The sequence below is a fragment of the Coloeus monedula genome (genome assembly GCF_965178545.1).
Source record: "Coloeus monedula genome assembly, chromosome: 4".
NCBI lineage: Eukaryota > Metazoa > Chordata > Aves > Passeriformes > Corvidae > Coloeus > Coloeus monedula.
In genome coordinates this window covers 2,324,481-2,340,814 of record NC_138784.1, presented here as the reverse complement: position 1 = coordinate 2,340,814, position 16,334 = coordinate 2,324,481, and the positions used below count along the sequence as shown (strand labels likewise).

Genomic DNA, 16,334 nt, shown 5'->3' with positions numbered 1-16,334 from the left:
CTGAGGAAAGTGCCTCAAAGTCAAGAGATAAGCTGTATTTAATGTCAACCACCCATTAATTCAGTAAACTATGAGAAACCATGCTCTTAGCACAGTTGCATTCTTAAATGCATCAGCAGATGGGAGAGCAAAGAGGAAGATCTTTCTCTCAGTGTTTTCTACACAAACTCCATGTTTGCTCCAGAAGGAAAATCAGAATTATTCCTACCTTCATAGTGAGTGTCCTCTTCCTTTTCATCATTTACTTACCTGATCTTCCCTGTTTAATTTCTGTGCTTCAGCTGATCTTTATAAGCATTATCTCTAGAACTTTTAACAACACACACGAACGCACAACCATTGCAACAGCAGTGATTCAAAAAGAATGTGAAATCAACAGCAAGTGGAAATTAATGAAGCACTTTATCAATTTGTCCACTAAAGAGATTTTCTCAGTTCAAACCCCAAGGCATGAAATTCAAGTTTGACACTGCCACAGTTGGATTAAATTTTTCAGACGGTTGGCTTGAAAAGAGGGATTTGATCTGTACAGTCAGACAGACCATAATTCTGTAGTTAATTGAGCAAGTGCAAGAGATGAGAGCACCTTATTCTCTCATGAATGTTTTACAAATCTAATACAAAGCAATAATTTTCAGAAATGCAAGGGCCCAAGATTTCCACAGAAATTTTCAGAAGTTTTCTTTCAAATAACTGATATGAAAAAATCAAATTCTTAGAAAAAAGTGCACAGAAATTCACATTAAATATTTTTTCTTAAAAGGATAAGTGGAGAAAGAAAAAGTTCCATATAAACTTTTAAAATACTGTAATCAGTCCTTTAAAACTCTTCAAGTACTTCAACAAAATGTATTCTGCTTTAAAACTGATACTCAAAGGTATAAATGAATCCTGTGTACTGTAGTGTAATAATCAGTATTTGACTCCTGGCCAGTAAGAGGTTTTTTTGCTAAAGAACAGGCGTGAGGAGAAAGGCTCTGTCCTCTGTACTGTCTTCCCTTCTGGAAATGGGAGTTGTTGTGGGGACAATTTGACAGCAGAAAAGAAAAAATCGTGGACACGAACACAGAGAAAGAAAATGCATTTTAAATGAAAAACAGCTCCTAATTTCTCCCCCATTGTTTTGAAAGAATGAGGGAGATGGAAGGGAGAGCAGAAGGTTAAGGGGATATTCCTCTTTGCCTTCACATTTATAGACAATTCATACTCCTAGTCCATATCAAGAATCATGTATTGTGAGTTGATAAATATCTGTGACTAGTTAGGTCAGCGTGCATGGCAGCAATCTCGGCAGCAGATCTCAACATGCTTAAAACCTTCAGGAGGAACATTATCTTCAGGAGGAACATTATCTCCGAGCAAATTCTTTACAAACCAGAATTGAAAAAGCACACATAGGTTTGGCTCCGGCGCAAACTGCTTTGAAAAAGAATCCAACTGAAAACATTTCCTCCGTGAAGTCAATGATAAATGATATGAAAGACATTTCCTGTTCTCTCGTACTTGCACAGAAACTCAATTACATGCCCTGGAAAGTTCTCCCCACAACATTGTGAAACAATGATAGGATGATTAGAAGAAGAAAATCACAAACTGCACATAAACACACGAGAGACACCCTCATGCAGAGACTATGGAAGCAAGGGGGGGGAGCACAGCCAGGTTTCACAAAGCACACGGAGCGAGGTGTGGGAGTGACTGTCGGAAACTTTTCTACTGGCAGGAGAGGTTGGTTCTCACCGTTCTGAACAAAATGGCTGAGCTAAGAGCATCTGACTGGTTATGCCCAAATACCCTCCTCCTCATCCTAGAGGTGCAGAGGTGGCAATGGGAGGAAAGCCCCAGAGCAGCATGGGAATGAAATAAAGAATTGGTTAGTATTTAAAGCACATCTGTAAGTACAAACAGTAGTACCAAGCGTTTCAATTCCTTATGCAATATTCTGAGCTACCTTGAGGTACAGCTCTCTTTGTTCCTTTGCAGGCTTTGTCAGCTTTCAAAATGCCCCTTTGCAAAGGGGAAGTGCAATCAGAGCCTCCTCCCACCCTCGCCCTTCCCTGCAAGGTCTTTGCAAGAATTTCCATAAATATCTAAATTTTATTTCTTTTTTACATGTTATCTTTTCATTTCATCTTTGAATGCTACTCTGCATTCATTTGCAAGCATGTACTACAGTTACATGCTGGAAATAGCTTCAGATCTCGTCAGACTTCAGTGTAGAAACAACAGATATTCTAACATTTGCACCAAATTAAGATTAAGAAATCCATTTAATTTTCAGTATTAACAATTTCACTCTCCTGAAAAAGGTAACACCAACATCTTCCAAAAACACTGCAGAAAATTCAAGCCAGTCAATGTACAGTGGAGGAAGGTATTAAATCAAAATGCAAAGGGGAGTTGCCTTGAAAATGAGAATTTTTCTGTTCATTTCTTTGTATACATTCCTTCTTGTTTTCTGATGCAGACATGAAAGGAGATTTTTTAAGATCTACTTTTGCAGGGTGAATATGTAATTGGCTTTTGCCATTTTCCTCTTGTACCTTACTCATTATTTCTGTGTATCACTAGGTTGGCACTTAAAGGTCTAGAGTGAGATGCTTCCCTTCAGATCTCACCAATTTCTACATGAGTCAGAGGGCAAAGAGAAGCATTCCTTCACTCCATCGAGGCAGTGATTAACGATGGCTAATATTTTAATTAAACTGCAGTGGATGAGATTACAACATGGGATGTGCAATTATGTTGGCATTCTCTGTGCTACCCAAGGGATGGTTAATCTCTATGATAGTTATCAAGCACACAGCTGTGCTTTGTAAATGCCACAGGAGGCTCCTCACTGCTTTGGAGATGGTAAATTGATTTTCCTTCAGTTCACGGCCCATTGAGTTTGTGAGGGAGCAGTCTGTGCTCATTTGGCACCAAGGCCAGGATTCCCTCATGGGAAATGAAGGGAACTGCTTGTTTGCAATCCATAGATCAGAAAGCTGATCCTGGAGCATGATTTCCTACTACTGAAGACAAGAAACAGTCCTGGACACTCCACACACTGAAGGAGTAAACCTGAGCTACTAAAATCTCAATATGTCATACAGGACTCGAATCTCACGTTTCAGGAGAGTAATGTTTTTGTTCCTTTGCAATGTACCTCCTCCTTCCACCCACCTAACAACAGCTTGGTACCAGGAACCATTCATTCACATTTCAGGAGCTCTACACATAGCCAACACAACAGCAACATCCAGTTCTGCTTCCTAACTGCATTCTGGAATGCTGCTTTCGTTCTGAGGTACTGCAAGCGTGTCAGGGAAAAACTACACATAAAATAATCAGCCCTCATAGTAAAAATGACTTTAAAAACAAAAGAGAGACACATTACCTGGTCAGGGGAGGGCTTGTGGTTGGTTTGGTTGGAATGGGATGAGGATTTGAGGTGGTCATCCTCATAGTTGTCAGCCATCAGCTTCATACGGTTCTGAGTCTATTAAAAAAAGACAAGAAAAAATAATCTCAGTCTACCTTCTAATGCTGTCGTGGGGACTAAGGGAAACAGGGTATTTATACTTTTCTGCATATCCAAAATCCATGCACGGGGAAAAAAATAAGACACATGCCTAAAACATCAGTTGGTATTACCATAGAGAATTGGTAAAAACTGTGGAGACACATTCCAACCTGTTCCCTTTAAAGCTAAATTAGTTTTACAATTAAATGGATCATCTGACTTGTACCTACTAAAACTTGTGCTGCACAAGAAATAAATTTCTTCTTTTACATTCTTGAGATTAAGATTCAGACATCAACTTGGAGAATAATTCAATGAAAACATGAGTTAGGTGTCCCTAAGTCAATTAAAAAAACCCTAAAAACCCTCTCGGTAAGCAGCCAGTTTAAAAAAACCAAAAAGTAAACAAGCTGAAAACAGGTTATTACTTAAGAAGTCCATCCAGTTTCAATATGCAAATCAGTTTTCAATTGATATATCAAAGAACAGAAGAATTCTGAGACTGGTCAGAAAAACGTGAATTATACAAAAGCCATCCTTGAGGAAATGAAAAAGTTAATAAATACATCTTGGGGAAGAAAAAGTGTCATAATGAAGGCTTATAAAATTAATATTTGAACACAGTCAAGTAAATAATTAGCAAAATATGAAAAAAGTCTCTTTGTTTTTCTTCAGCTTAGGAAATTTCAAGTTTCAGAGGAGATATAATTTTTAAAAACACAGAATAAAAACGAAATTGTGTAAGAATAAATAGAATACGTGACTTTAGGAATACCATTCTAGGCAAGCAAGTGCAACAAACGTTCAAATATACTACCAGGCTGTGTCTGCAAAGGAGAGGCTTAGTGAGATTAAGCCCTTTTAACATACTACCCTGCAATGAGGTCCCCCAGCACCTACAAACACACACAAATAAGGAAAGAAATGCACCTGGAAGAATGTCCCACCTCCCCAGCAGGGCTCACAGAGGCCATTCAGGCAGCAATGATACTCTGTGGGTAGCCAAAAGAGCTGGGTGAGGGTCTTGCAAAACCAAGTGCTGCCTCCCTTTGCATTATCTGGGTGCCAGTGTCATTGGGAACTCACACATGGAGAGGCCCCAAAACTGACGGATGGCATTTCTCCTCCCAGCTCAGAAGGCACAAAGAGCCCCACTTTGAGTTTTGTGAAATCCTTGTATTCTAAGGAAATCAAATAGCTAGCCTGACCTACGTTAGACACAATACAGAGCAAATTATCTACAGCTAGACACATGAAATCATCAGCCATGTACTAAAACTAAACATCTTAAATGAAAGCTCAAAGCTCACTGTAGAAATGCCAGCTGTTGATTCAATCCCTTCATAACTCTATGGTTTCTCACTGAAAACTCTGAAGTTTAATGAGCATCTCGAGGCTAGAGAATGCAGATTCTACTTGTCTCTATTCAGACCATGAGAGAGAAGGTCCAGGATTTGAATCTGGATTTCATTTTATTTTGGATTAATTTAACAAAAGCTAATAGTAAACTGAGCTTAAGCAATAAGCAATTTAATCATGCAAAATTTTTATATTGTTTGCTCTGCTTTGTCGAACAAGTTCTGAATTCCAAGTCTGACTCATCATTCATAAATCACTACTTGAAACATGCCACATTAATCCTTAAACAACCAGTTTATTGCAACGGCACTTTCTTAATATTTATTATTTTATTATATTTAAGGTTGTCTCTTCAACAGTTTCTTCTTTGCAATGAGAACAATTGATTTTAAATGATTTCACATTTCCTTGGAAATTTATTGTTTTGATAATAAATAATAAATTCTTACATGACTTTCAGTATGTGTGTGTGGAGAAAATCTATTGAAACCCAGATGTTTAGCAGAATGCTAGCACAGCACATTAACTTTCCTGAGAGAAAACGTAGCTCTTCTCAGATAGAGGCAGCATGTTTTATGATACTACATGAAAAAAAAAAAAAAACCCAAACAAACTATGTTAGCTGGTACAGGTAGAGAAGAATAGAGGCATTGCAGAGAAGCACAGACTGGGTCAGGCTGGAAGGGACCACAGTGGGTCATCAGGTCCAACCCCCTGCTAGAGCAGGAACATCCCAGAGCACATGGCACAGGATTGCATCCAGAGGGTTCCTGAATGTCTCCAGTGAGGGAGACTCCACACCCCCTCTGGACATTCTGTTCCAGTGCTTGGTCACCTGCACAGGAAAGAAGTTCTTCCTCCTGTTCAGGTGGAACTTCCTGTGCATCAGTTTCTGCCCATTGCCCCATTGCCTGGCACCACCGGGAAGAGCCTGGTCCATGCTCTGACACCCTTCCTTTAGATACTTAGACTCTGATGAGATCCTCTCTCAGTTGCTTCTTCTCGAGGCTGAACAGGCCCAGCTCCCTCAGCCTGTCCTTGCAAGAGAGATGCTCCAGTCCCTTCCACATCTTTGTCACCCTCTGCTGGACCCACTCCAGGAGCTCTGTGTCTCTCTTGTCCTGAGGAGCCCAGAACTGGGTACAGCACTCCAGCTGTGGCCTCACCAGGGTTGAGGAGAAAGGCAGGATTGCCCCCATGACCTCTGGCAGTGCTCTTCCTAATGCACCCCAGGATACCATTGGCCTTCCTGGCTTCCAGAACACACTGCTGGCTCATGGACAGCTCGTTGTCCACCAGGAGCCCAGGGCTTTCTCCTCAGAGCTGCTTTCCAGCAGGTTGGCCCCACACCTTATCCCTGTCAAGACTGGCTACACCCCTGTCCCACTTCAAATCTAGTTTAAAGCCCTCTCAATGAGTCCTGCCTGAGTCCCGAGCTAAGATCCCTTTTCCCTTCTGATACAGGTGGACCCCACTTGTTGCCAGCAAGCTCAGTGTTGTATAAACTGACCCATGATCAAAAACCACAAAATGCTGCTGTTTACACCAGTCTTGAAGCCAGGTGTTCATCTGCATGACTTTCCTGTTTCTTGCTCCATCATTTCCTGCAACTGGCAGCACAGAAGAAAACACAACTTATGCTCCAGATCCCTTGACCAGTTTTGCCAAGGCTCTGAGGCGCCTCTTCATTGTCCTTATCCTTTTTGCTGGGACATCGTTGCTGCCCACACGGAAATCTGTAAGTGGGTGACAATCAGGGGCTGCATCAGGCTGGGAGGTTTCTTGGTTATGTCCCTTATCCAGGCCTCTGGAAGACCACACACCTCCCTCTGGGTTGGGTTTGGTCAGAAAACAGCACAGCATCCCTCAGAGAGAATTCTGAGTCAAACTGAAGAAGTTGTGTGCTTCTGTCACTTCAAGTAGAACAGCCTACTATTAATACTTGGCAGCAGGTATTGAGAAGTGGCTGATGGAATTGGGCTGGTTTAGCTTGAAAAGGAGGAGGCTTTCTTAAATTATAGGAAATAGAGGACATGAAGCCACGCTCTTCCTGGAGGGGATAGGACAAGAGATGACAGATGTAAAATGGAACACAGAAAATTCTGATTAGAGACCAGGAAAATTCTTTTCATAACGAGGTCCATCAAATGCCAGAACAGGCTGCCAAGAGACTGGGGGCTCTCCATCCTCAAAGATACTGGAAATGCAGCTGGACAAGCCTTGAGCAAGCTGCTCTAATTAGTGATGCTCTCAGCAGGTGGCTGGACACAGAGGTCCACTCTAACCTAAAATATGCTGCAATTCTTATTATTTGGAATTTTCATCAGATCATTTCAGAGTTTCAAAGCCAGACTTTTCAAAAGAAGAGGGAGGTAAGTTCCAAAATCCCTCCTACTTGCCAAATATGGTTTAGTTGCTTAGCTCCATTACAGCCCTTTGAACACTTCAAACCAGAACAATCTCTGCAGTGTGCTGATGATGACAAGCCTATGGGACCCAGTTCACCTAGAAGGACATTTTCTATGTTCCCCCTTTAATTCAACCTGACCTCCCACTGCAGATGCTGTTAATTTAAGAGTGCATGTCTGTGACAAGTCTTGGCAAGACAATGCCAAAATCAGTATTGTGATTCCATTACAGGAACTAATTTATGCATATATCACCGGAGTTAGGCAAAAATCAAGAGATGGAAGAAAAGCAGTTTACTTCTTGATGGATACCACTAAGAATTATTTTCCAACATTTAAATTCCAAGCAGTGTTGCAAATAAAATACATAATACAATATTTTTAGAATTCTTTTTGTATCAAATATAGAAATAAAAAGCTTCTGCTTAGGACTGGACTACTAATGACAAACTTTTACTTGGAAATTTTTAAAATAACTGTAAGTACATGAACTGAGTTTCTCTCCTATTGCTCCACTACAGAAAAAAAAAAAAGTCCAAAAGGATGGAAATTTCTAGAGCAAATGGCTGTTGTAACGATTTAAAAACAAACGGTTTACTTTTCTGTGGGGAGCCACTCCAACATCCTGCAGTCCTGAGCTGGTTTGTCATGGTGCTATTATACAATCCTCTCCCACCTCATGAGGTTATGGCTCAGATCCTAGGGCAAACATTTCTACATCATTGTAAAAAGTATGAACAACAACGTGGTTTAACCACAGGGCTCTGTGAGAAAATAAATGAGCAGTGCAGACAAATCAGTTGTGTCAGGAGTGCTTTTGTCTAAAACCTCCAGAGCTGTAAGCAGAACTAGCAATGATAGGAGCTAGATGTCAGATTCAAATCTTGCTTATAAAAAAATACTATGTGCCTTTACAGGTACCTTCTTCATGCATGTGCAGAAAAAATGCTGGAGTGAAAAAAATCTGGGCAAAATTCCACAACCCAACAGGTTTCCTGATTTTTTTCCAGAAGGTACCTTCATTTCACTTTTTTTTTTTTTTTTTTGACAGATTCCATAAATTTCCTCCTGGCCCTCCAATTATATTCCCCAAAGCCCCCACAGCTTGTCAAAGCCTTTAACAATGCTCTTCTTTTCTTCCAATAGTCACCATGCAAAAGAACAGACCCAAACCCTTCAGACTGGTGTCAGTTCTCAAAATTACTCAAGAGCCACCACACACTCTCCAGCTCCTAACTGAAAGCCAGGAATGACTGTGGAGAACTTGCTGCTGCAGACCAGAGTCTGTGAACTGCAGGTCTAAAGCATAACATCTCCAAGGGTACTGCATCTTAAAAACCCCAATTTCCCCATGTCATATATTAGACTATACTCTAGAAATATCAGATCTTGTCCACCCCTCCCTTTTTGCACCCCAGAATTTCTGCAATTATCCTTTTGCCTCTTTGATACACTTATTGTTAATGCCTTTTTTTGCTTCTTGTCATTATTTAACTCTTTCTTCTTCCCTATCCCTTGCTACAGCAGGCAGTTATATTAAAAGAAAAGAGCACCAGGAGAAAACATGAGATAAACCTGCTTTAATCATGAATGTGAATGATCAGCATCAGAACTTCCTTTAAATGTGCTCTCTTTGTTTGTTTCATGGTCCTGCCATGATTTCACTGTATTTTCATTACCTTTTTTTTTCCTGGGTACCATATAGTTCACTTCTGCCTGTATTCTATAATCTCTAAATGTTCGGGTAAACAAAGAAATTACCCGTGTTAAACTGTTTCTAACATAACCAACACCTGAAAGCTTTCATTGCAAACTGCACATGTACACTATTTTACCTGCCAAAACCGTAGCCATAGTCAATTTTTAATGAATTACTAAGTTCCTCATTCATGGAGGTACTGCTTCAAAGCACTCTCTCACCTGCAGGTTCCTAAAAGTAAGTTATTTTATGTTCACTGATGTTCACTGCAGGCCACACTGGTAGCTTGCTTGTGCACCTTAACACTAAAGATCAAATTAATAGACACTATCACAGTTAAATTAATACATGAGGAAAACCAGAACTGATGCTGATCCACAAAGTTTAAGGGAAAGTCAGAGACATATTCTGGAAAATAGCTAGTAAAGCCTAGAGGAGTGCTGCCCAGGTCTGACAAACTCTTTATTGTGGAATTCCACATATAAATTTGAAACCCACAGATTTAACTACAGACATTGTTTATAATATATTTTACAGAATGTTTTTATTTGAAAGCTTGCATGAAGTTGTATGTTCTAATGGGAGTACATACCTTTCTTAAGCATTTCTGCAGGACAACTAGTGTTCTGGTAACCATTACCCTGGCAAGTTTTTGAAACCAAGTTTTGTTCATGGGGATCACACATTTCTGTATCTCTAGAGAAGCTCTTTAATAAACAGCAGATAGCAGCCCGTAAGCTGTGCATTCTCTCTATTAATCTAGTCTGCTTCATATGCTCATTGCAGTAATTTACCCAAAGAGTTTGCATCAAATGTGTTCCTCCACCATGAAACACAGCACAAACCACGACATCAGTGACTACCTTCTCAGTTTTTGTAGAATATTTGCGTGGAGTAACTTTGGTTTTGCTAAGCAGTCTAAACAAGCTTTATTAATCCTTTAATGTAGAGTTTAAAAAACCCCACATGAAGTAAATGTTAATACAATGACTGTACTTGTGACAAATGACTACGTGGTGGAGGCGGTGTGTCAGTGCATTGAAGGAGTTACCCCATTTCAATCTGAGTTGAACGTTTCACTGGAAGCACATGCAAAAGTAACAGTTCAGAAATATTTTTACCACTAATAACATAGAAGTATAATGGATAAACTCAGGTGATTTTTCTTTCTAAGTGTGGGCCGAATTCAGTAGCTCTGAAAATTATGTACTTGTGAAGACTTTCAGATAGTTCTTTTCTACTTGTTAGAAACCTGCAGTGAGCCATAATCCCTGTTAATGCCCAAGCAGCTCCCTGCTGGAATCTGGCTGTCAGAAACACAGAAAGAATAATCCCTGTTATCAGAATAGCATGCTCTGCATAACTACCTCAAGTCCATCTATACCTACCTTGAACATACACCTACCTTGAGCCCATACCAACCTTGAGCATTAGGATTCTGAAAGATTGTTGAAGTATTTTACTCTATGCCCCCTTCCCACTCATAACATTTAATGAAATGGGAGACATTTTTCAAAACTGCAAAGAGACAGTTGCCATCTTTGTTTGTAAGGTTTAAAGGACACCTCGTTAGCTAGGTTTGGCTTTCCTTTTCGCTAGGGTTAGGATTAGCAACTGAGATTTCTCTGTTAGCAGCAAACAGCACAAATTTCAACTGCACAGATCTGAAACCCATTCTTGTTACTACGTTTCTGTACATGCTGGAGCCTGTGTTTTTGTGAGCCCAACAAAGAGCGTGTGCAGCTGCTGGGGTTTGTCAAAGCCTGCAGGATTCAACACAGTTCTACCTGAGATGCCGCCTTCTGCCCTGGCTGCTGGCACTGTTCCAACAATATTACATTGTAAGTGAAAGACTTTGTCAGCCCAGCTAATTTCCATGTTTAAAGATACCATTTTTCTGTTCATCTCCCCACACATGATAATTACTGAGAAGCTTCATCCTGAAGAATTCATACTCAAAAAGCCTCTGAACTAAACTAAGGAAGGCAGATCATCCTGATATGGCATGCTCTGTGAGATTTGACATATGTAGACATATGTGGATGGGATTAAAAAATAAACTTGGAACTGAAATTTTCCCTGCACAGGAATTATCTCTTGGAACTTAGCTCCTTAGGGGATGAACTAACTAACTGTGGAATTGCCCAGTGACAAAATGTATTGAAATCTATAGCTGTGATTCCTGTATAAAGAAAACCAGTGACACACAAAAAACTCGAAATCAGATCTGAATTTGGGATTCCTTTTTGTGTTATACCATACAATCATTATAGCATATGTTCCTTTAGCTCTCTTTTACTCTCTTTAGAGATATCTCAAGATGTGTTTAAGATCAGTGGTAACAGAACTGCCTTTCTCAATTACTTGTTTCACAAGAGCTGGAACCTGCCCAGTCACAGGTTTGAAAGGAAGCTAAAAATAAAAAAATCTCCTCTCATGGTTAACTACTCAAGAGCAAGCCAAGTATGTTATTTCCTTGGCATCTTTCCACTGCATGTAAGGGTCTCAGGCAGAAATATCATTAAGGTGTGTCTTCCTGTATCTCAAAGATGTCTGAGCAAGTGCTGGAGTCTGAGGACATTTACCACCATACAGTAAAACTAATTTATAGAGAATGGGTGGCCTGTGTGTCAAGAAACTCCATTCAGGCAGGATCAGCAGGACAAATGGGAACCCATAACATCCTCAAAGCATCCTGGATCCCTCACACAACAGAAAACCCAAGAAATTATTTACTGACATTGATCTGCAGAGAGAATAGCAAACAAAATGAGCTGCTGTTTTAATTCTTAAGGTAAAGTAAGAGAACTGGTTCTATTCACATTCCAGTTTTGAGCAGATAAAACCTGTATACTCCAGGTTTAAAATAAGCAGGATTTTTTTGGGTTATGAGCGTGCCCTATGGTGCAGTTGGTTAGGGCAAGTCTGATCTTGATTCCATGCTATGGAAGAGAAAGGTCTTGCTGCAGAAGAGAATAAAAGATCAATATCTTTTGCTGCCACATGCCCTTAAAACAGAAAAGACTAATTTATTTAAATTAGCTGAACAACTGCTTTTTTGCTAAATTATGCTCCTACACCCACTCTCAGAGTGTTGTCCCATCTTCAATACTTCTTTAATCAGTAAAGAAGTGATTTCTTTTGCAGACAGCATGGCTACCCTTGAAGAGCACGTGAGTCCACTTTATTACCCCTTCTATATTGACTAATGAAATCTGCATGCTTTGGATTTGTATTCTCCATCTTCTAAGCATGGCCTTCAACCCTATAATAATCTCTTTCTGCAGCCTGCCTCCCCCATGGTGTCTCCAGGCAAGAGTCAGCTGGGACCAGTGTGAAAGTATGTATGTTCTGAATGGCCAGCCATATGTGTATGCTACAGCCAAACAAAATATATCACAGCTCAATCCTCCTTGCCTTTCCCTGTGTGGGAGCTCTACTTTGGGCTCTTTTCGCCTCTACCCAGCTGTGGATGTTAATTAACTTCCTATAAATTACAAAATCTTTGAGACTTCTTTTCCTGTGTCAAATTTGCTTGAAAATGGTCAATAAATTGAAAAATTACTGGGTAGGAACTACAGCTCAGCTAAGCAGATGGATGGCACTGTCATTTAAACTCTTCTTTGGAGCCCAAACTAACACATTTTGTTGGAATTGTAAGACTTTGGATGTAGACTCTCAATATATCCTTGCACTAAATGCTGCACAGAAGTGGAATTTTCTGGTACAAGCCTTTCTTTAAGATTCTGGGAGGCTGACCTGCTACAAATTCTCAAGTGATCAGCAGCAAGCAAGCCTCTCATGATTAGTTCATGTGTCTGCTGAATGTTTAATATATACAGCTTATTGTGTCTTTAATCTGCTTTGATACTTACCACAAAAGACAACTCATGTTAAGAAAAATGTGAAATGCTACTTCAGTAACAATGCAAAAGGACGTACCAGTCTTTGTCATAGTCCTCATTAATAAAACCATTGAAAACTTCTGATTGTACTTTGCCCCTTGCTCATTTTCCCCCTCTCACTGTGTATTTGTGGGTCCAAACTAAAAATTTAACCTTACGTTTTATAGAACAACAGAAAAGCAAAGACAAAAGAGCAGCAAGAAAAACAAGTTGAAATGTACTTCGGAGCATAAACTCTTCCTAAAAACTTTGATAGGTTGGTGACACGTGTTTTACAAAGGAAAATGTCAAAAGTATCTCAGGTTATGCTAAGGTTGGAAATACATATCAACATTTTATTGATCTTGTGATTTAAACTTGTGCAATTTAAGCATCAACACCAAGCACTCCAGAGAAGGTTAATCTTACAAAATCGATGAAAAATCTGAAGGCAAACCCCCTAAATTACCTACATGTTATATCCTATCGAACAGGCAAATATTTCTCTCAAATACAGAACAAAGTTTGCTTGACATCGTTGACAAAACTCCTGTTTTGTTATGACTCTTCGCCTGAAATTTCTCCTTCCCTTTTCACTTCTGCATCACTCCACACCCTGCTCATCTTACCCTCAACTACCTTACTCTGTCCCCCTTTCCTTTGCTGTCCTATTTGCTTCTCCTTTCCAAAATAAATCCACTTGCATATGCTCAACTTCACACAGCTGCCTGTCTAACACAACCACTTCAGTCACTCTGCTTTTGTCTCTAGTCTTTCTCCTCATCTGAAACAAGAAAGTTTCTCAGTCCAGTGGTATCTATGAACTGGCAAAATCTCGTATAGGAATTTACGTACAAGATGCATCCTACTGTGAAATCTTAAAAGCTAGCCATGATCTCCTGGCTCAACAAAATCATTTGTAGGCCATCTGCTCATGTGTATCTACACACACCTTTCCTAGCTGAAGTGATTTGGAAGTCTTCCAATCTTTGTCTATTGTGACTGTGTTGTTACAATAAATACAGTAAAAGAATTCTTTTATCCAGCAATTTTTAATCTTGGAAAGTATATGCCAGTGTTTTGACCACAGACCTTTTATTGTTACGTATTTTTATTGTTATATGACTCACCACTTCAACTGCATTTGCCTGTAGCTTCAAAGAGCTCTTAATAGCAAACCCCCCCTCCCTTCTATACATGCTGTTCTTGGCAAAAAAAGGAGTTATGTACAGATACAAATTCCTAGATGCTAAAGTGATGTGAGCTGCTCAGTATCATCTCAACACAGACTGTCTGTGACTGCCCAGAACCCGGCTCTGGGTGTATACACGAATGGATCTGTGTCTACATGATATAAACAGTGTTGATAGCAACTTAAAAAAACACACACAACGAAACCTCAAGATTATTTGTGCTTGTTCTGAAATTAATTTTAAAAGCTGTTGCATATAAAAGAAAAAGAAACCCAGTATTATTCTTTTTGTGCCTTGCTTTCATCTTTGAATCCAGGCAAAATCCTGCATGGTAACTGCTGGAGGGAAGAGTTGAAAGGGCATTTCCTTTGACAACCAACAGAGCTTTGCTCCCTAAACTAAGTAAAAGTTAAGAAATTTTCTGTATGGCCAATTATTGGGGTTGACATCCACCTAGAAGTGCCCTGCCTCAGTACCCACACAAACACACAGACATTACATTCCTGTCTGTCCACACCATCAGTGCGTGTGGTCTGCAGACACAGGATTCCTGTCCATCCTCACTGTCCCTGTGTTGGCCCACAGAGGCAGGATTCCTGCCGAGCACACAGCGGCACATGTGCAGTACAGAGCTGGACAGATGATTCCTGTCCATTCCTCTGCTCTTGCACGCAGTACACAAGCAAGGAGAACCACAATAAACCAAGACTTTTCTTTTTTTTTTTTCTTGTTATTCCAGGAGAGGTTGATTTTTCCTATTAAGTCTGCATCAAAGGTTAGATACTAAGCTGGAGAGACTGAAAAAACATTCCGTTTTTCTACTGTATCGGTGCCAAAATTGTTCTTACCAAGGAAAGAAATTCTCTTACTCTCCACATTTCAAATTCACGGCACACAATGTGTAGAGATGTGCCAGTTTGACCAGATGAATTTCTCTACGGTGTCTGCATTCCAGTAGTCCTGTCTTTGCCTGCTCTATTCCTAATCTGTTGTCTCTCTGTGATTTACATTATAAGATGCCATTCCATATGAACAGCGGCCCACCCAATGGGCACCATAAAGCACTCTGTAAAGCTCAGAAAAAACACCTTAGAGAATTCTCTCTGCTACAACCACTAAAAGAAAAAGATCTGTGGAACAAGATGAGAAAAAAGCCTGTCATACCTCTGGTGAGTTTTTCTTAACAATCCTTTTACTGCTAAGTCATTAAACTTAAGATAGGTGATGCCACTTGTTAAAGAGCCCTGACAAAGCAGAGGAAGAAACAGAAAAGAATGAATAGAAGGACAAGAGCAACCTTGACTGATCGATTTGCAACCAGAAGACCTAGGAGGAAACAAGGGAGCCTTCATACTTTTAAGCCCTCTTTATATCACAAACCAGATTTCTGGCTGACAATAGAGAAGGACTAGCTGGTTTTGGTAATCAGGAAAGGGGGGAAGAGAGGCATCAAAAAATCTTTTCATAATCTGATAGTGATGAAAAGGTCTAGGAAAATAAGGAACTAATTCACTTCCCAGTCTGTGGATCCTTGCCACCAAATCTGTGAAAGTTTTCTTCTTTTAGTGCAGAAGAACGTACATCTTGCATGCCTCCATATGAGATACAGGAGACACTTGAAAGATGCTTGAAGATCTGTATATATAAGTAAATATATTTCCCCTTAGGGGAAAAAAAAAAAGGAGGGAAAAACTAAAATGAGAAGGTAAAGTCCTTAATACTTCCACAGAGCAAATAAACTCATGCAGGCTTCCAAGTTTTAAACAACCTGTGAGTGTGTGTGTTCTTAAGGATTGCTATATTGCTTTTATTATTTTTGCAACACCATTACTGTCAGCAATTGGCAGAAGTTTGGGTTGCTCGCTGTAATAAAGGAGGCAAAGCCAAGGTTGCATCTACTGGTGTTTAGGAGATGGAGAGCACACTGCCTTGGTGTCATAAATTATGGTAATGTTTCACGGTAAGATGAAAACAGTGAGAAGAGTAACTTAACTATTAAAAGGATTAAGAGCAGTACAATGGTGAAACAGAATGTTCAAAAATGTTAAGTTTCCTACCCCAAACAAAAATCCACTATTAAAAACAAGAGATACCTAGGTTGTTAAAATCCTGAGGAAAAACTTGCCTGGATTCAGCTGTGAGACCTCCATTTATTTTTTGTTTACTCAACTACAGGATAAATTTGTATTCGCACTAAGACAGGCATTGGTAGTAAACACATAGAAAGAGAACAAAGGACTGGGTTCTGTGACTGTAAAATTGTACTCAAATAAAGAGAACAAAAGC

The 16,334-nt window shown here is 39.8% G+C and overlaps 1 protein-coding gene across 4 annotated transcripts in view; it reads right to left on the bottom strand.

Annotated features, from left to right (window-relative positions):
• Positions 1–16,334, bottom strand: part of ERC1 (ELKS/RAB6-interacting/CAST family member 1) — a 284,042-nt gene that overhangs the window by 29,471 nt on the left and 238,237 nt on the right. For 3 of the 4 annotated variants that reach the window (XM_082280692.1, XM_082280694.1, XM_082280693.1), the window contains one exon: positions 3,380–3,481. In XM_082280692.1, the coding sequence (XP_082136818.1) occupies positions 3,380–3,481 (102 nt within the window). Of the gene's footprint in view, positions 1–1,740; positions 1,808–3,379; positions 3,482–16,334 lie in introns of all 4 variants that reach the window. The other variant, XM_082280695.1, reaches the window with a different exon arrangement.